The sequence below is a fragment of the Crinia signifera genome, unplaced genomic scaffold (assembly GCF_055691185.1).
Source record: "Crinia signifera unplaced genomic scaffold, ASM5569118v1 HAP2_SCAFFOLD_80, whole genome shotgun sequence".
NCBI lineage: Eukaryota > Metazoa > Chordata > Amphibia > Anura > Myobatrachidae > Crinia > Crinia signifera.
This window is the reverse complement of record NW_028142708.1, coordinates 425,912-438,153: the sequence shown is the minus strand read 5'-3', so window position 1 is coordinate 438,153 and position 12,242 is coordinate 425,912. Positions and strand designations below refer to the sequence as shown.

The following is a 12,242-nucleotide window of genomic DNA, read 5'->3' as shown; positions in this document are numbered from 1 at the left end:
TGTATACTGGTCACCAGAATGCGCTCTGCCTTGTATACTGGTCACCAGAATGGGCTCAGCCTTGTATACTGGTCACCAGAATGGGCTCAGCCTTGTATACTGGTCACCAGAATGCCCTCAGCCTTGTATACTGGTCACCAGAATGCACTCAGCCTTGTATACTGGTCACCAGAATGGGCTCAGCCTTGTATACTGGTCACCAGAATGGGCTCAGCCTTGTATACTGGTCACCAGAATGGGCTCAGTCTTGTATACTGGTCACCAGAATGGGCTCAGCCTTGTATACTGGTCACCAGACTGGTATCGTCCTTGTATACTGGTCACCATACTGGGATCTGATCGGAAAGGAACAGCAGATTTGTGTAGTCCATTATTCCATGTACTTGTAGTTCCCAATATATGGAATACTCACCCAGATCTCAGGCCACACGGAGCTAATGTGCCACACGCACCCTCCCCACCCCACCATCACCACCCTGCACCCACCAGTCCCCTTAGCGAACAAACACTCGGAGAGGACAGATTTTGCTTGATTATTTTATTGGAAGGTGCAATAAAGGCCTATTATGAGTTGTACATTGTGCTTTCATACTGCTAAGAGCACCCCCTCTGTACGCGCAAAAATATAATCCCACCTAAATAGCCCCCGGGGGGAGGAGGGGCGGGGTCCAAAAATCCCTCAAGAAAAGTCGCTGCGACCTCATAACTGGGCAGCTGCAAAAAGTGGCTGCGGACTGTGTACACAGAGGACGCAGCTGTATACAATGCTCCATACAAAACCCACAGGTTCAAACATTTCTATTCGTTTTTTTTTTCTTTTTTTTTCTTTTTAATTTATGAAACAAGTGCAGAAATACCTGAAAGAGTGCACCCCCTTCCTCGCCCAAGCAGCCGCATGGAGCATACCAGCCATTGGAGTATGGGGGGGCCAGTCACCCCTATCTCCTGTGCTTCAGATTACCCGGGTGCCAGGCTGGCAATGCCGACTGGGATCCCCTGCTGCCTGGAAGAACTGGAAAGTTGGCTTCAGACTCCGAGCGCGGCAGCAGAGGATTATGGGAGTGGCTGGTATCGTCCATCATCTCGCTGCTTGGCGCAGGAAGGAACGGCGCCAGTTATTAGTCTTATTGGTTATACTTGTGCTAATTTCACATTGTTATCCTAAGAGTACGACGCTTTACACATTTCGCTACAGCAAGAGCAATAGAAGATCTCCACATGGCTTTTCCGTAATACTATCGAACGCTCCCACCTGCGCGTCACTCGTCCAGAAAATGAGAACCATTTTTTTTTGTACAGTTTTTGTTTTTTTGAGAAAAATAATAAATCAAAAAATTCCGGTCCCATCGCCGTCCGCTGGCTTTATCTCGATGCCTTGCGCTAAAAGCGATCATTTCCGTCAGAAATAAGTTTTATGTCTAAATTGAGCTACTCTGCAGGCAATGCATTACATGGAAGAGAACAGGATATAACAAAAATAAGCCCCATTCCCCGCCTGGCGGCCGGCGACAAGCTGCCAACGTGCCGGCGGAGAGAGGGTAGAGCGGCACTGCGTGTTTCCATCCCGCCACGCCCTTGGCTCAGGGAGACCGGGTTACCCTGCACAGCGGCGGAGCTCGGCTTTACTAGGAACATATTTGTTGAAGAAGATAACTACATTCAGAGAGCCGGGCATGCTGGGGATTGCAGTGCACCAAGGTCCGTCTAGACAACACGGTGCACCCAGCTGAATGTAGCCCCTGGAAGCTGTGGCTGGAACCCTCCGTGAAACACGCAGTGCTGGTCTAAAGCATATTCCCCAAAATACAATATCATTCGATTAATCCCTGATAGCAGAATAATTGAGGCAGATTACCCGATTAATCAGAATCGCCGCATTACCTAGAACCGCATGCATTACATTGTGATTAATAATACTATCGTCATTATTGCTTTATATTAGTATAGATTCCTCGCAGGAATATATTGCAACTAAGCTAGAACATTTGGCAGAATCCCCCCCAAACCCTACAAAATTGGCATAGATTCCAAAGTCTGGCATGCAGAACCCCATAAAATAACATGACATTGACCGAGAAGCCAAATCCATGGTCTGCCCCTAAGGTCGTGGTTTCTATGAAGTCACTTCGCCTTTCACCTTGTCGCCATTTAATTTAAGTATTTTTGCCTAAATCCTAAAATTTCAGGAAAAAAAGTGACTTATGCTTTGGCATAGTTCCAGTACGCTGGGGTGTCGGAGGTGGCGTATATTACAGATCACTCACTGCCCTCACCCCAAATATACCCACAATACTAGTCAGTCACTGACCCCAAAAACTTACAATACTGGTCAGTCATTGAACCCCAAAACCTATAGTACTGGTCAGTCACTGACCCCAAAAACCTACGATACTTGTCAGTCATTGAAACCCAAAACCTACAATACTGGTCAGTCATTGAAACCCAAAACCTACAATACTGGTCAGTCACTGCCCCCCCTAAACCTACAACAATGGCCAGTCACTGACCCCAATACTTACAGCAATGACCAGTCACTGACCCCCTAAACCTACAACAATGGCCAGTTCAATCCCTAAAACACCTTCACCTTCAAAGACCGCAAAATCTATACTACTTGTAAGTCACTGATTCCCCATAATATTTGATACTGGTCAGTCACTGAACCCCCAAACACCTTTATTGCTGGTCAGTCACTGACCCCAAATCTACACTACTGGTCAGTCACTGATTCCCCAAAACTAGTTGATCACTGGCTCCAAAATCCTACAATACTGATCACTCAATGAACTCAAAAAAACACCACAATGATCAGTCACTGACCCCCAAATACACTCATTGCTGGTCAGTCACTGACCCCCTAACACACTCCAAACTAGCCAGTCACTTCTGAACCCCCAAGTCATTGATTGCTGGCCCGTCACTGTCTCCCACAACCATAACATTTATATGTGACTGACCACTAGTCCTATATAACACAATTCCACTGTTGACTCTCCGGCCTCTCACTGGTCAATGTCTTGACCTATAATAATATAGCTATATAATACGTCTTGTTACTGGGATAGACTATAGAGGTCTCCCTTATTGCTGATGATGGAAGCTGGGTCTTATGTTGGATGTTGCACATTCTTCTTCACATTCTTCTTCTTCAATTGGCCAAAATAACATGAAATGCTGAGTGGCCGAATAACTTGTGTTACTGTTATGTGAAGAGGGAAATGTGTTGTGACATTTCTACTGAGGATCGAGGGTGAATTGACCAATTGATGGTGTTCCGGAAAAAGCGAAGAAACCATTCATTGCTGATGGGCCCTGACCACCGATGGGAGATAGGGGTCCCTATGATATGTCTAATGATCACCACTAGTCCTGCTCTATGGTCTCCTCCGATTGTCTCACATCTCTATGGTAGGACCTGGGTTGAGGATCCAGAGAAGACCAGCAGCTTATTCTCATAGCTGGTAAACCTGTTTTTACTTTCTTTCCTCATCTTGTGGAGTGGATGGGGATTGTTGGTGAGGAAGAAGGCAACACTGTACTATCATGTGTGACGGGTCTGGGTATATCCTGGGTACCACTCTTTAAAAAGATTTAGAATAATTTAAGAGGGTTCCGAGTGGGGACTATTTCACCATAAGATTAGATAAAACAAATTGGGGTCATCAAATTTAGAGGTGTCCTCATTATTTTGCATTATTAAAGACAAGGTAAATAAAAAGATTTGTCCAGTGGTGACTGGTTCTTTAGCTGGATTTAAAATGTAATTTGCAAACTGGTAAATATTATGATACATAATAGCGAGTGATGCCAACCGATGTGGTGCCACCTTTATTAATGCATCTGCTGATGCCTGTGTTTGGGAGGGGGGGGTGCTCATTGTCTCTGTCAGGTCATGGCAGGATGAAAAGGTGAGGACACAGCTGAGATAAAAATTATCCAAATGACGGAGATGTGGAATATTTCATATTGTGCTCACAATAAAATCCTGACAACCCAGATTGAGAAGGTACTGAACAGCTGGTGTACTGGCTCCACTCACAGCCAATGGGGAACTAGTAGGCCCATAGGAGACCGTGAGTCTGAAGGACAGTGACTAATAGCTAATAATGCAAGAAGTCATCATGGAGCTGGACAGAAAAAAATCAGAACTTTCTAGTGGTAATAATGAGAAGGACTCTGACCAGGAAACCTCGGAGGTAGAGATGATAAACCATGGCAAATAAAATCTTAGTGAGGTATGAAGAGCTATTCTTATGATACCACACATAGTGCACCCTGTAGTCCATATCAAGTATCGGGAGGACAAGAAGAAAAACAAGACACTTGTATTATTGTCAATATTGTGAACAACATGGCAAGAACCACTACCCATGTCTTGTACCCAAGATGGAAGGACAGGATTAACAAAGGATTTCATGGACTTCCAACAAGGAATGAGTATGCATGGACCTCTGATCAGGGAACAGAATACATGATCCTCCAACATTGGGTCATAATGTATGGACCTCTAACAATGGATCAGTATGCACAGACTTCGTAAAAGGAATTAAAATGCAAAGTCCTAGAACAAGGATCCAGAATTCATGAACCTCCAACAAGGGAGAGGAATGCATAGACCACCAACAATGATTCAGATTCCATGAACCTCCAACCAATGGCCAGAATGTATGGACCTCCAGTAAGATATCAGATTGCATGGACCTCTAACAGGAATCAGAATGGTTGGACCTCTAACAGGAATCAGAATGCATGGACCTCTAACAATAGGTTGGGATACAGGGCCTGAAATGTGTATAATTATTCATTTAATGTGCAACTGAAAGGAAACCATGATAGTAATGTGGAAACGGATTGGAAGCCCCTTAGATGGTCAACCAGGGGCTAAATGGGCAATGGCCTCTACAAAGAGTTCTAAGCATATTCACCAAATAAGAAATGGTTTTGTCATGACCAATAGACTGGTAGAAAAAGGGTTATTCAGTTTCTCAGCCATGTATTGTGTGGTGTGAACTACGTATTGTCTGTGCAATAAGAAGCCTGTGTAGAATGTAGGTCCGCTGTGTGACTCTCCCTACGTTCCCTACTCTCCCTCCTGTAACTTCCCATCTGTAACATCCTTGTTATTGCGACGTTACAGAGCATTGTGTAACTGCACTAACCCATTGTAGTCGTGTGCTGCACCGCAGGTTCCTGTGGACCCAGCTAGGCCATAATCCTCACCACGTCTAAAGTCCAAGATGACGTCTATTATGATTGCAGGAGATGATGCAGAACTGAACAAATTCACATTAATCATCTCCCAGAACATGTGTAATCTCCAACGCATGGAATAGTCTAACGCATCGCTACATAAACTGGGAATAGTCGTAGACCACCTGGGAGAAGATACAGGGTTGCGTTCAGAGAGCAACAAGGGTCATTTACAAACTGCAGACCATGAGCTGCTATGATGCATTATTATATGTGCAAGAGTCCATGCCATCTGCTAAGTGCAAATGAATCTGTGCCTAGTATTGAGGGTTGGTAGATGCCAGGGAAAATGCCTTACAGAGCTATAGAAACTTCTCATTTATAACTACGATGAATGAAAAGTGTTCCCAGGTCAGGCTATCAGAAAGGCGAGGGGACACTGGGGTTGGCTGAATTAGATAACCTCACTATTTATGATGAATGGGTCTAACATGGTTAGATGGGCACAGAGCGATGTGCGTGGCCTCAGAAGTGCTGATGTGTTCCTCTAATAGCATAGTGGTTATTCCCAATCTCCTGGGCCTCTGGGCTGGTGCTCTGGAGGGAGGTTAAGGCATGCACCCTCCCAATATGGAGCAGAAACCCTGTAAGTGCACCCTATTACCACTTCATCTCAGCTAACTTCTGTCTGGTCTGAAGAGGTCCTCTCCTCAGCCATTGCACACCTTTGGATTCTGCCATTCTGACCCAACAATCCTGCATTACTCCAGAAAATTGGGCACAGTTGTGCAAAACTAGATGCGTTGAGGTCATAAAACGGCTTTTATGCTTTTATGCTACTGAGTGATAGTTTTATACTTCATAAATGACCCTTATTATTGCCAAAAACTCCCTTAATATGCACCTCATCTCCAAGTACTGAACACAACTCAGCTTTCGGCTCCTACATGACTCTTATGTTTTAAAATGATCAATTAAACTAGGTGCTTGGAAGCCAAAATGGGACAGTAATGGAAAACAATCTCTAAGGTTTCCACCAGAGTTCACCTCTCAGTAGTTTCATTGACCCTTGGAAGAACATTAAAATAATCTTGTATATATGTTACCAAAAATAGAGGAAGTATCACCCATTCCACATGAGATACTTGAGGATATTGAGCAGCACCGGTTCAGCAAGTGGCCACCTAAGCAGATATATGTGTGGCAATGGTGACAGAGTTTGCTACAAAGATGTTGAATGTGGCATGACGGTGTTCTCCTCCCACTGAGGGTACCACCCTTAGTCCTCCATTGGGCTGAGTGGTGGCACCGATCCCTTGAAGCAGGCTGACTCGTAGTGTTTGTTGAGATATGACTTGAGTGCGAAGGTCTTGCTGCAACGTTTGCACTTGTAGTGTTTGAAGGCGGAGTGTGTCTGCATGTGGGCACGGAGGTTGGATCGGTCGGCGAAGGCTTTGCCGCAGTGGGCACAGCCAAACGGCTTTTCACCGGTGTGGGACCTCATATGGCCCTGGAGGAGCCATGGTCGGCTGAAGGCTTTCCCACAGGTGTCACACTTGTGCTTGAGGTCATGGGTGAGTAGATGCATGGCCATGGCCGGCATGGATACATATACCTTGCCACAGGTGGGGCACTTCTTGGCTAGCTTGCTATCGAGGCTTCGATGAGTCTGCTTGTGCCGACTTAGGTTGGAAGACGTTGCGTAGCTCTTCCCACACTCGCTGCAGCTGTGCCGTTGGATGGAACGCCCTCCAGTCAAAACCTTGCGACGAGATCGCCCATCAGTGATGAAGAAGGCATCAACGGAGTAACCCTCGCTAACGGCTGTGTCCCCATTGATGTAGCCACCCGTGATCTCCGAGCGAGGGCTGTCAGGGGATTCTGAGTCTGGGGCTCCATATTCACTGTGCACTGCTGTGTAAAGGGTGTCTGGAGAAGGGACTTTGATGGGACCATCGCTGTCCCCATCATACACAGAAGGGGTGATGTATTCACTGATGTAACCTGAAATAGAGGAGAGATGTGTGAGTGACTGCACATAGTAGTAGTAGTACGTTTATTTATAAGCCGCCACAAGGTGTCCGCAGCGCCTTACATAGCAAACAAAAACAATTTACCAGGTAACATACAGGGTGTGCTGATAAAATACAGTATAAATAGGGGTATAGCTGGTAGAAATAAAATCAGCATCAGTTCTGAAGTAGGTGTGGAAATTGTCGAGGAGACTGAAGATGAAGTAGAGGAAGGGAAGAACAGGACAGGAGCACAGGTGAGGTAAAGAGGTAGGGTGAGTACGTGAGGAAGGAGGACCCTACTCATAAGAGTTAACATACTACAACTATGGAGCATATTTACATAGCATCACTTCTGATTTATCAGGTCAGTTTTGTGATCTGCTCATTTACTAAAGGCAAAGCCACCAGGAACTGGATGTCCATGGAGACACATTGGATCCCCAGAGACGTTTCTATATTACAAGTAACCCCCAATTTACTTCGACCCAGCTTTAGAAACCTATTAAACACAGACAGAGAACCCTTTCAGATAATAAGCAAGCATGTTTGCAGAAAGCCCTGCACAGAGGGAAAAATGGCCTGCTAGGTCTGCTTGTCCATAGGGAAGGGGACCCCAGTCTAGGTCTGCTTGTCCATAGGGAAGGGGACCCCAGTCTAGGTCTGCCTGTCCATAGGGAAGGGGACCCCAGTCTAGGTCTGCTTGTCCATAGGAAAGGGGACCCCAGTCTAGGTCTGCTTGTCCATAGGGAAGGGGACCCCAGTCTAGGTCTGCTTGTCCATAGGGAAGGGGACCCCAGTCTAGGTCTGCTTGTCCATAGGGAAGGGGACCCCAGCCTAGGTCTGCTTGTCCATAGGGAAGGGGACCGCAGCCTAGGTCTGCTTGTCCATAGGGAAGGGGACCCCAGTCTAGGTCTGCTTGTCCATAGGGAAGGGGACCCCAGCCTAGGTCTGCTTGTCCATAGGGAAGGGGACCCCAGTCTAGGTCTGCTTGTCCATAACGGAAGGGGACCCCAGTCTAGGTCTGCTTGTCCATAGGGAAGGGGACCCCAGTCTAGGTCTGCTTGTCCATAACGGAAGGGGACCTCAGTCTAGGTCTGCTTGTCCATAGGGAAGGGGACCCCAGTCTAGGTCTGCTTGTCCATAACGGAAGGGGACCCCAGTCTAGGTCTGCTTGTCCATAGGAAAGGGGACCCCAGTCTAGGTCTGCTTGTCCATAGGGAAGGGGACCCCAGTCTAGGTCTGCTTGTCCATAGGGAAGGGGACCCCAGTCTAGGTCTGCTTGTCCATAGGGAAGGGGACCCCAGCCTAGGTCTGCTTGTCCATAGGGAAGGGGACCGCAGCCTAGGTCTGCTTGTCCATAGGGAAGGGGACCCCAGTCTAGGTCTGCTTGTCCATAGGGAAGGGGACCCCAGCCTAGGTCTGCTTGTCCATAGGGAAGGGGACCCCAGTCTAGGTCTGCTTGTCCATAACGGAAGGGGACCCCAGTCTAGGTCTGCTTGTCCATAGGGAAGGGGACCCCAGTCTAGGTCTGCTTGTCCATAACGGAAGGGGACCTCAGTCTAGGTCTGCTTGTCCATAGGGAAGGGGACCCCAGTCTAGGTCTGCTTGTCCATAACGGAAGGGGACCCCAGTCTAGGTCTGCTTGTCAATAGGGAAGGGGACCCCAGCCTAGGTCTGCTTGTCCATAACGGAAGGGAACCTCAGTCTAGGTCTGCTTGTCCATAACGGAAGGGGACCCCAGTCTAAGTCTGCTTGTCCATAGGGAAGGGGACCCCAGTCTAGGTCTGCTTGTCCATAGGGAAGGGGACCCCAGCCTAGGTCTGCTTGTCCATAGGGAAGGGGACCCCAGTCTAGGTCTGCTTGTCCATAACGGAAGGGGACCCCAGTCTAGGTCTGCTTTTCCATAGGGAAGGGGACCCCAGTCTAGGTCTGCTTGTCCATAACGGAAGGGGACCTCAGTCTAGGTCTGCTTGTCCATAGGGAAGGGGACCCCAGTCTAGGTCTGCTTGTCCATAACAGAAGGGGACCCCAGTCTAGGTCTGCTTGTCCATAGGGAAGGGGACCTCAGCCTAGGTCTGCTTGTCCATAACGGAAGGGGACCTCAGTCTAGGTCTGCTTGTCCATAGGGAAGGGGACCCCAGCCTAGGTCTGCTTGTCCATAACGGAAGGGGACCTCAGTCTAAGCCTGCTTGTCCATAACGGAAGGGGACCCCAATCTAGGTCTGCTTGTCCATAGGGAAGGGGACCCCAGTCTAGGTCTGCTTGTCCATAGGGAAGGGAACCCCAGTCTAGGTCTGCTTGTCCATAGGGAAGGGGACCCCAGCCTAGGTCTGCTTGTCCATAGGGAAGGGGACCCCAGCCTAGGTCTGCTTGTCCATAACGGAAGGGGACCCCAGTCTAAGTCTGCTTGTCCATAGGGAAGGGGACCCCAGTCTAGGTCTGCTTGTCCATAGGGAAGGGGACCCCAGTCTAGGTCTGCTTGTCCATAGGGAAGGGGACCCCAGCCTAGGTCTGCCTGTCCATAGGGAAGGGGACCCCAGTCTAAGTCTGCCTGTCCATAGGGAAGGGGACCCCAGTCTAGGTCTGCTTGTCCATAGGGAAGGGGACCCCAATCTAGGTCTGCCTGTCCATAGGGAAGGGGACCCCAGCCTAGGTCTGCTTGTCCATAACGGAAGGGGACCCCAGTCTAGGTCTGCTTGTCCATAGGGAAGGGGACCTTAGTCTAGGTCTGCTTGTCCATAACGGAAGGGGACCCCACCCTAGGTCTGCTTGTCCATAACGGAAGGGGACCTCAGTCTAGGTCTGCTTGTCCATAACGGAAGTGGACCCCAGTCTAAGTCTGCTTGTCCATAGGGAAGGGGACCCCAGTCTAGGTCTGCTTGTCCATAGGGAAGGGGACCCCAGTCTAGGTCTGCTTGTCCATAGGGAAGGGGACCCCAGCCTAGGTCTGCTTGTCCATAACGGAAGGGGACCCCAGTCTAGGTCTGCTTGTCCATAACGGAAGGGGACCCCAGCCTAGGTCTGCTTGTCCATAGGGAAGGGGACCCCAGCCTAGGTCTGCTTGTCCATAGGGAAGGGGACCCCAGTCTAGGTCTGCTTGTCCATAGGGAAGGGGACCCCAGCCTAGGTCTGCTTGTCCATAACGGAAGGGGACCCCAGTCTAAGTCTGCTTGTCCATAGGGAAGGGGACCCCAGTCTAGGTCTGCTTGTCCATAACGGAAGGGGACCTCAGTCTAGGTCTGCTTGTCCATAGGGAAGGGGACCCCAGCCTAGGTCTGCTTGTCCATAACGGAAGGGGACCCCAGTCTAAGTCTGCTTGTCCATAGGGAAGGGGACCCCAGTCTAGGTCTGCTTGTCCATAACGGAAGGGGACCTCAGTCTAGGTCTGCTTGTCCATAGGGAAGGGGACCCCAGTCTAGGTCTGCTTGTCCATAGGGAAGGGGACCCCAGCCTAGGGCTTGTTAACCATAGGGAGGGGAGATCCCAGTCTAGGGCAGCTTCTTCATAAGGGGGATGCCAGTCTAGAGTTGGTTGTTATAGGGAGGAGGATACCAGACTATGGCTGGATGTTTATAGGGAGAGAGACCCTTTGGACTTGTTGTCCATAGGAAGGGGGACACCAGTCTAGGGCTGGTTCTTAACAGGGAGAGGGATTCCAGGCTAGGGCTGGTGTCCATACAGATGAAAAACAATCTAGGTCTTCTTGTCCATAAGGAGGGGGACCCCAGTCTGGGTCTGGTTCTCCATAGGAGTCTAGAGATGGAAATCTAAAGGGAGGGGGATCTCAGTCTAGAGCTGGATGTCCAAAGGGAGGGGTTCTCCAGCCTAAGGCTGGTTTTCCATAAGGAGGGGGACTCTCATCTAGGTCTGGATGTTTAAAGGGAGGGGGGACCCAGTCTGGGGCATTTTTCTCCATAGGGAGGGCTCCCCAGTCTTGAATTTTTTGCACAGAGGGATGGGGATTCCATTCTAGGGCTGGCGTTACATAAGGAGGGTGACCCCAGTCTAGGGCTCGCTATAATAAGGAGGAGGACCCCAGTTTAGGATTGGTTGTCCAAAGGGAGGGGGACCTCAGTCTAGGAATGGTTGTTTTAGGAGGGGGACCCCCTCTCCATGGACAACTGTCCCCATAGGGGGTCCCCCTTCCTAAAACAAACAACCCCTGTAATCCCCGGGCGTTACACGGCGCCCTGTGACTGTAATCCCCGGGCGTTACACAGCGCCCTGTGACTGTAATCTCCGGGCGTTACACAGCGTCCTGTGACTGTAATCCCCGGGCGTTACACAGCGCCCTGTGACTGTAATCCCCGGGCGTTACACAGCGCCCTGTGACTGTAATCCTCGTGCGTTACACAGCACCCTGTGACTGTAATCCCCGGGCGTTACACAGCGTCCTGTGACTGTAATCCCCGGGTGTTACACAGCGTCCTGTTACTGTAATCCCCGGGCGTTACACAGCGTCCTGTGACTATAATACCCGGACGTTACACAGCGTCCTGTGACTATAATCTCTGGGCGTTACACAGTGTCCTGTGACTGTAATCCCTGGGCATTACACAGCGTCCTGTGACTGTAATCCCTGGGTGTTACACAGCGTCCTGTGACTGTAATCCCCGGACGTTACACAGCGCTCTGTGACTGTAATCCCCGGGCGTTACACAGCGCTCTGTGACTGTAATCCCCGGGCGTTACACAGTGTCCTGTGACTGTAATCCCTGGGTGTTACACAGCGTCCTGTGACTGTAATCCCTGGACGTTACACATCGTCCTGTGACTGTAATCCCCGGGCGTTACACAGCGTCCTGTTACTGTAATCCCCGGGCGTTACACATCGTCCTGTGACTGTAATCCCCGGGCGTTACACAGCGTACTGTGACTGTAATCCCCGGGTGTTACACAGCGCCCTGTGACTGTAATCCCCGGGCGTTCCACAGCGTCCTGTGACTGTAATCCCCGGGCGTTACACAGCGTCCTGTTACTGTAATCCCCGGGCGTTACACATCGTCCTGTGACTGTAATCCACATTAAAATTATCAA

At 49.4% G+C, this 12,242-nt stretch overlaps 1 protein-coding gene across 1 annotated transcript in view; it reads right to left on the bottom strand.

Annotated features, from left to right (window-relative positions):
* Nucleotides 1–805: 805 nt before the first annotated feature.
* Nucleotides 806–12,242, bottom strand: part of SCRT1 (scratch family transcriptional repressor 1) — a 42,315-nt gene continuing 30,878 nt past the window's right edge. The window contains exon 2 of the mRNA XM_083168386.1: nt 806–7,194. Coding sequence (XP_083024512.1) covers nt 6,470–7,194 — 725 coding nt within the window. The 3' untranslated portion in view covers nt 806–6,469. The remainder of the gene's footprint in view (nt 7,195–12,242) is intronic.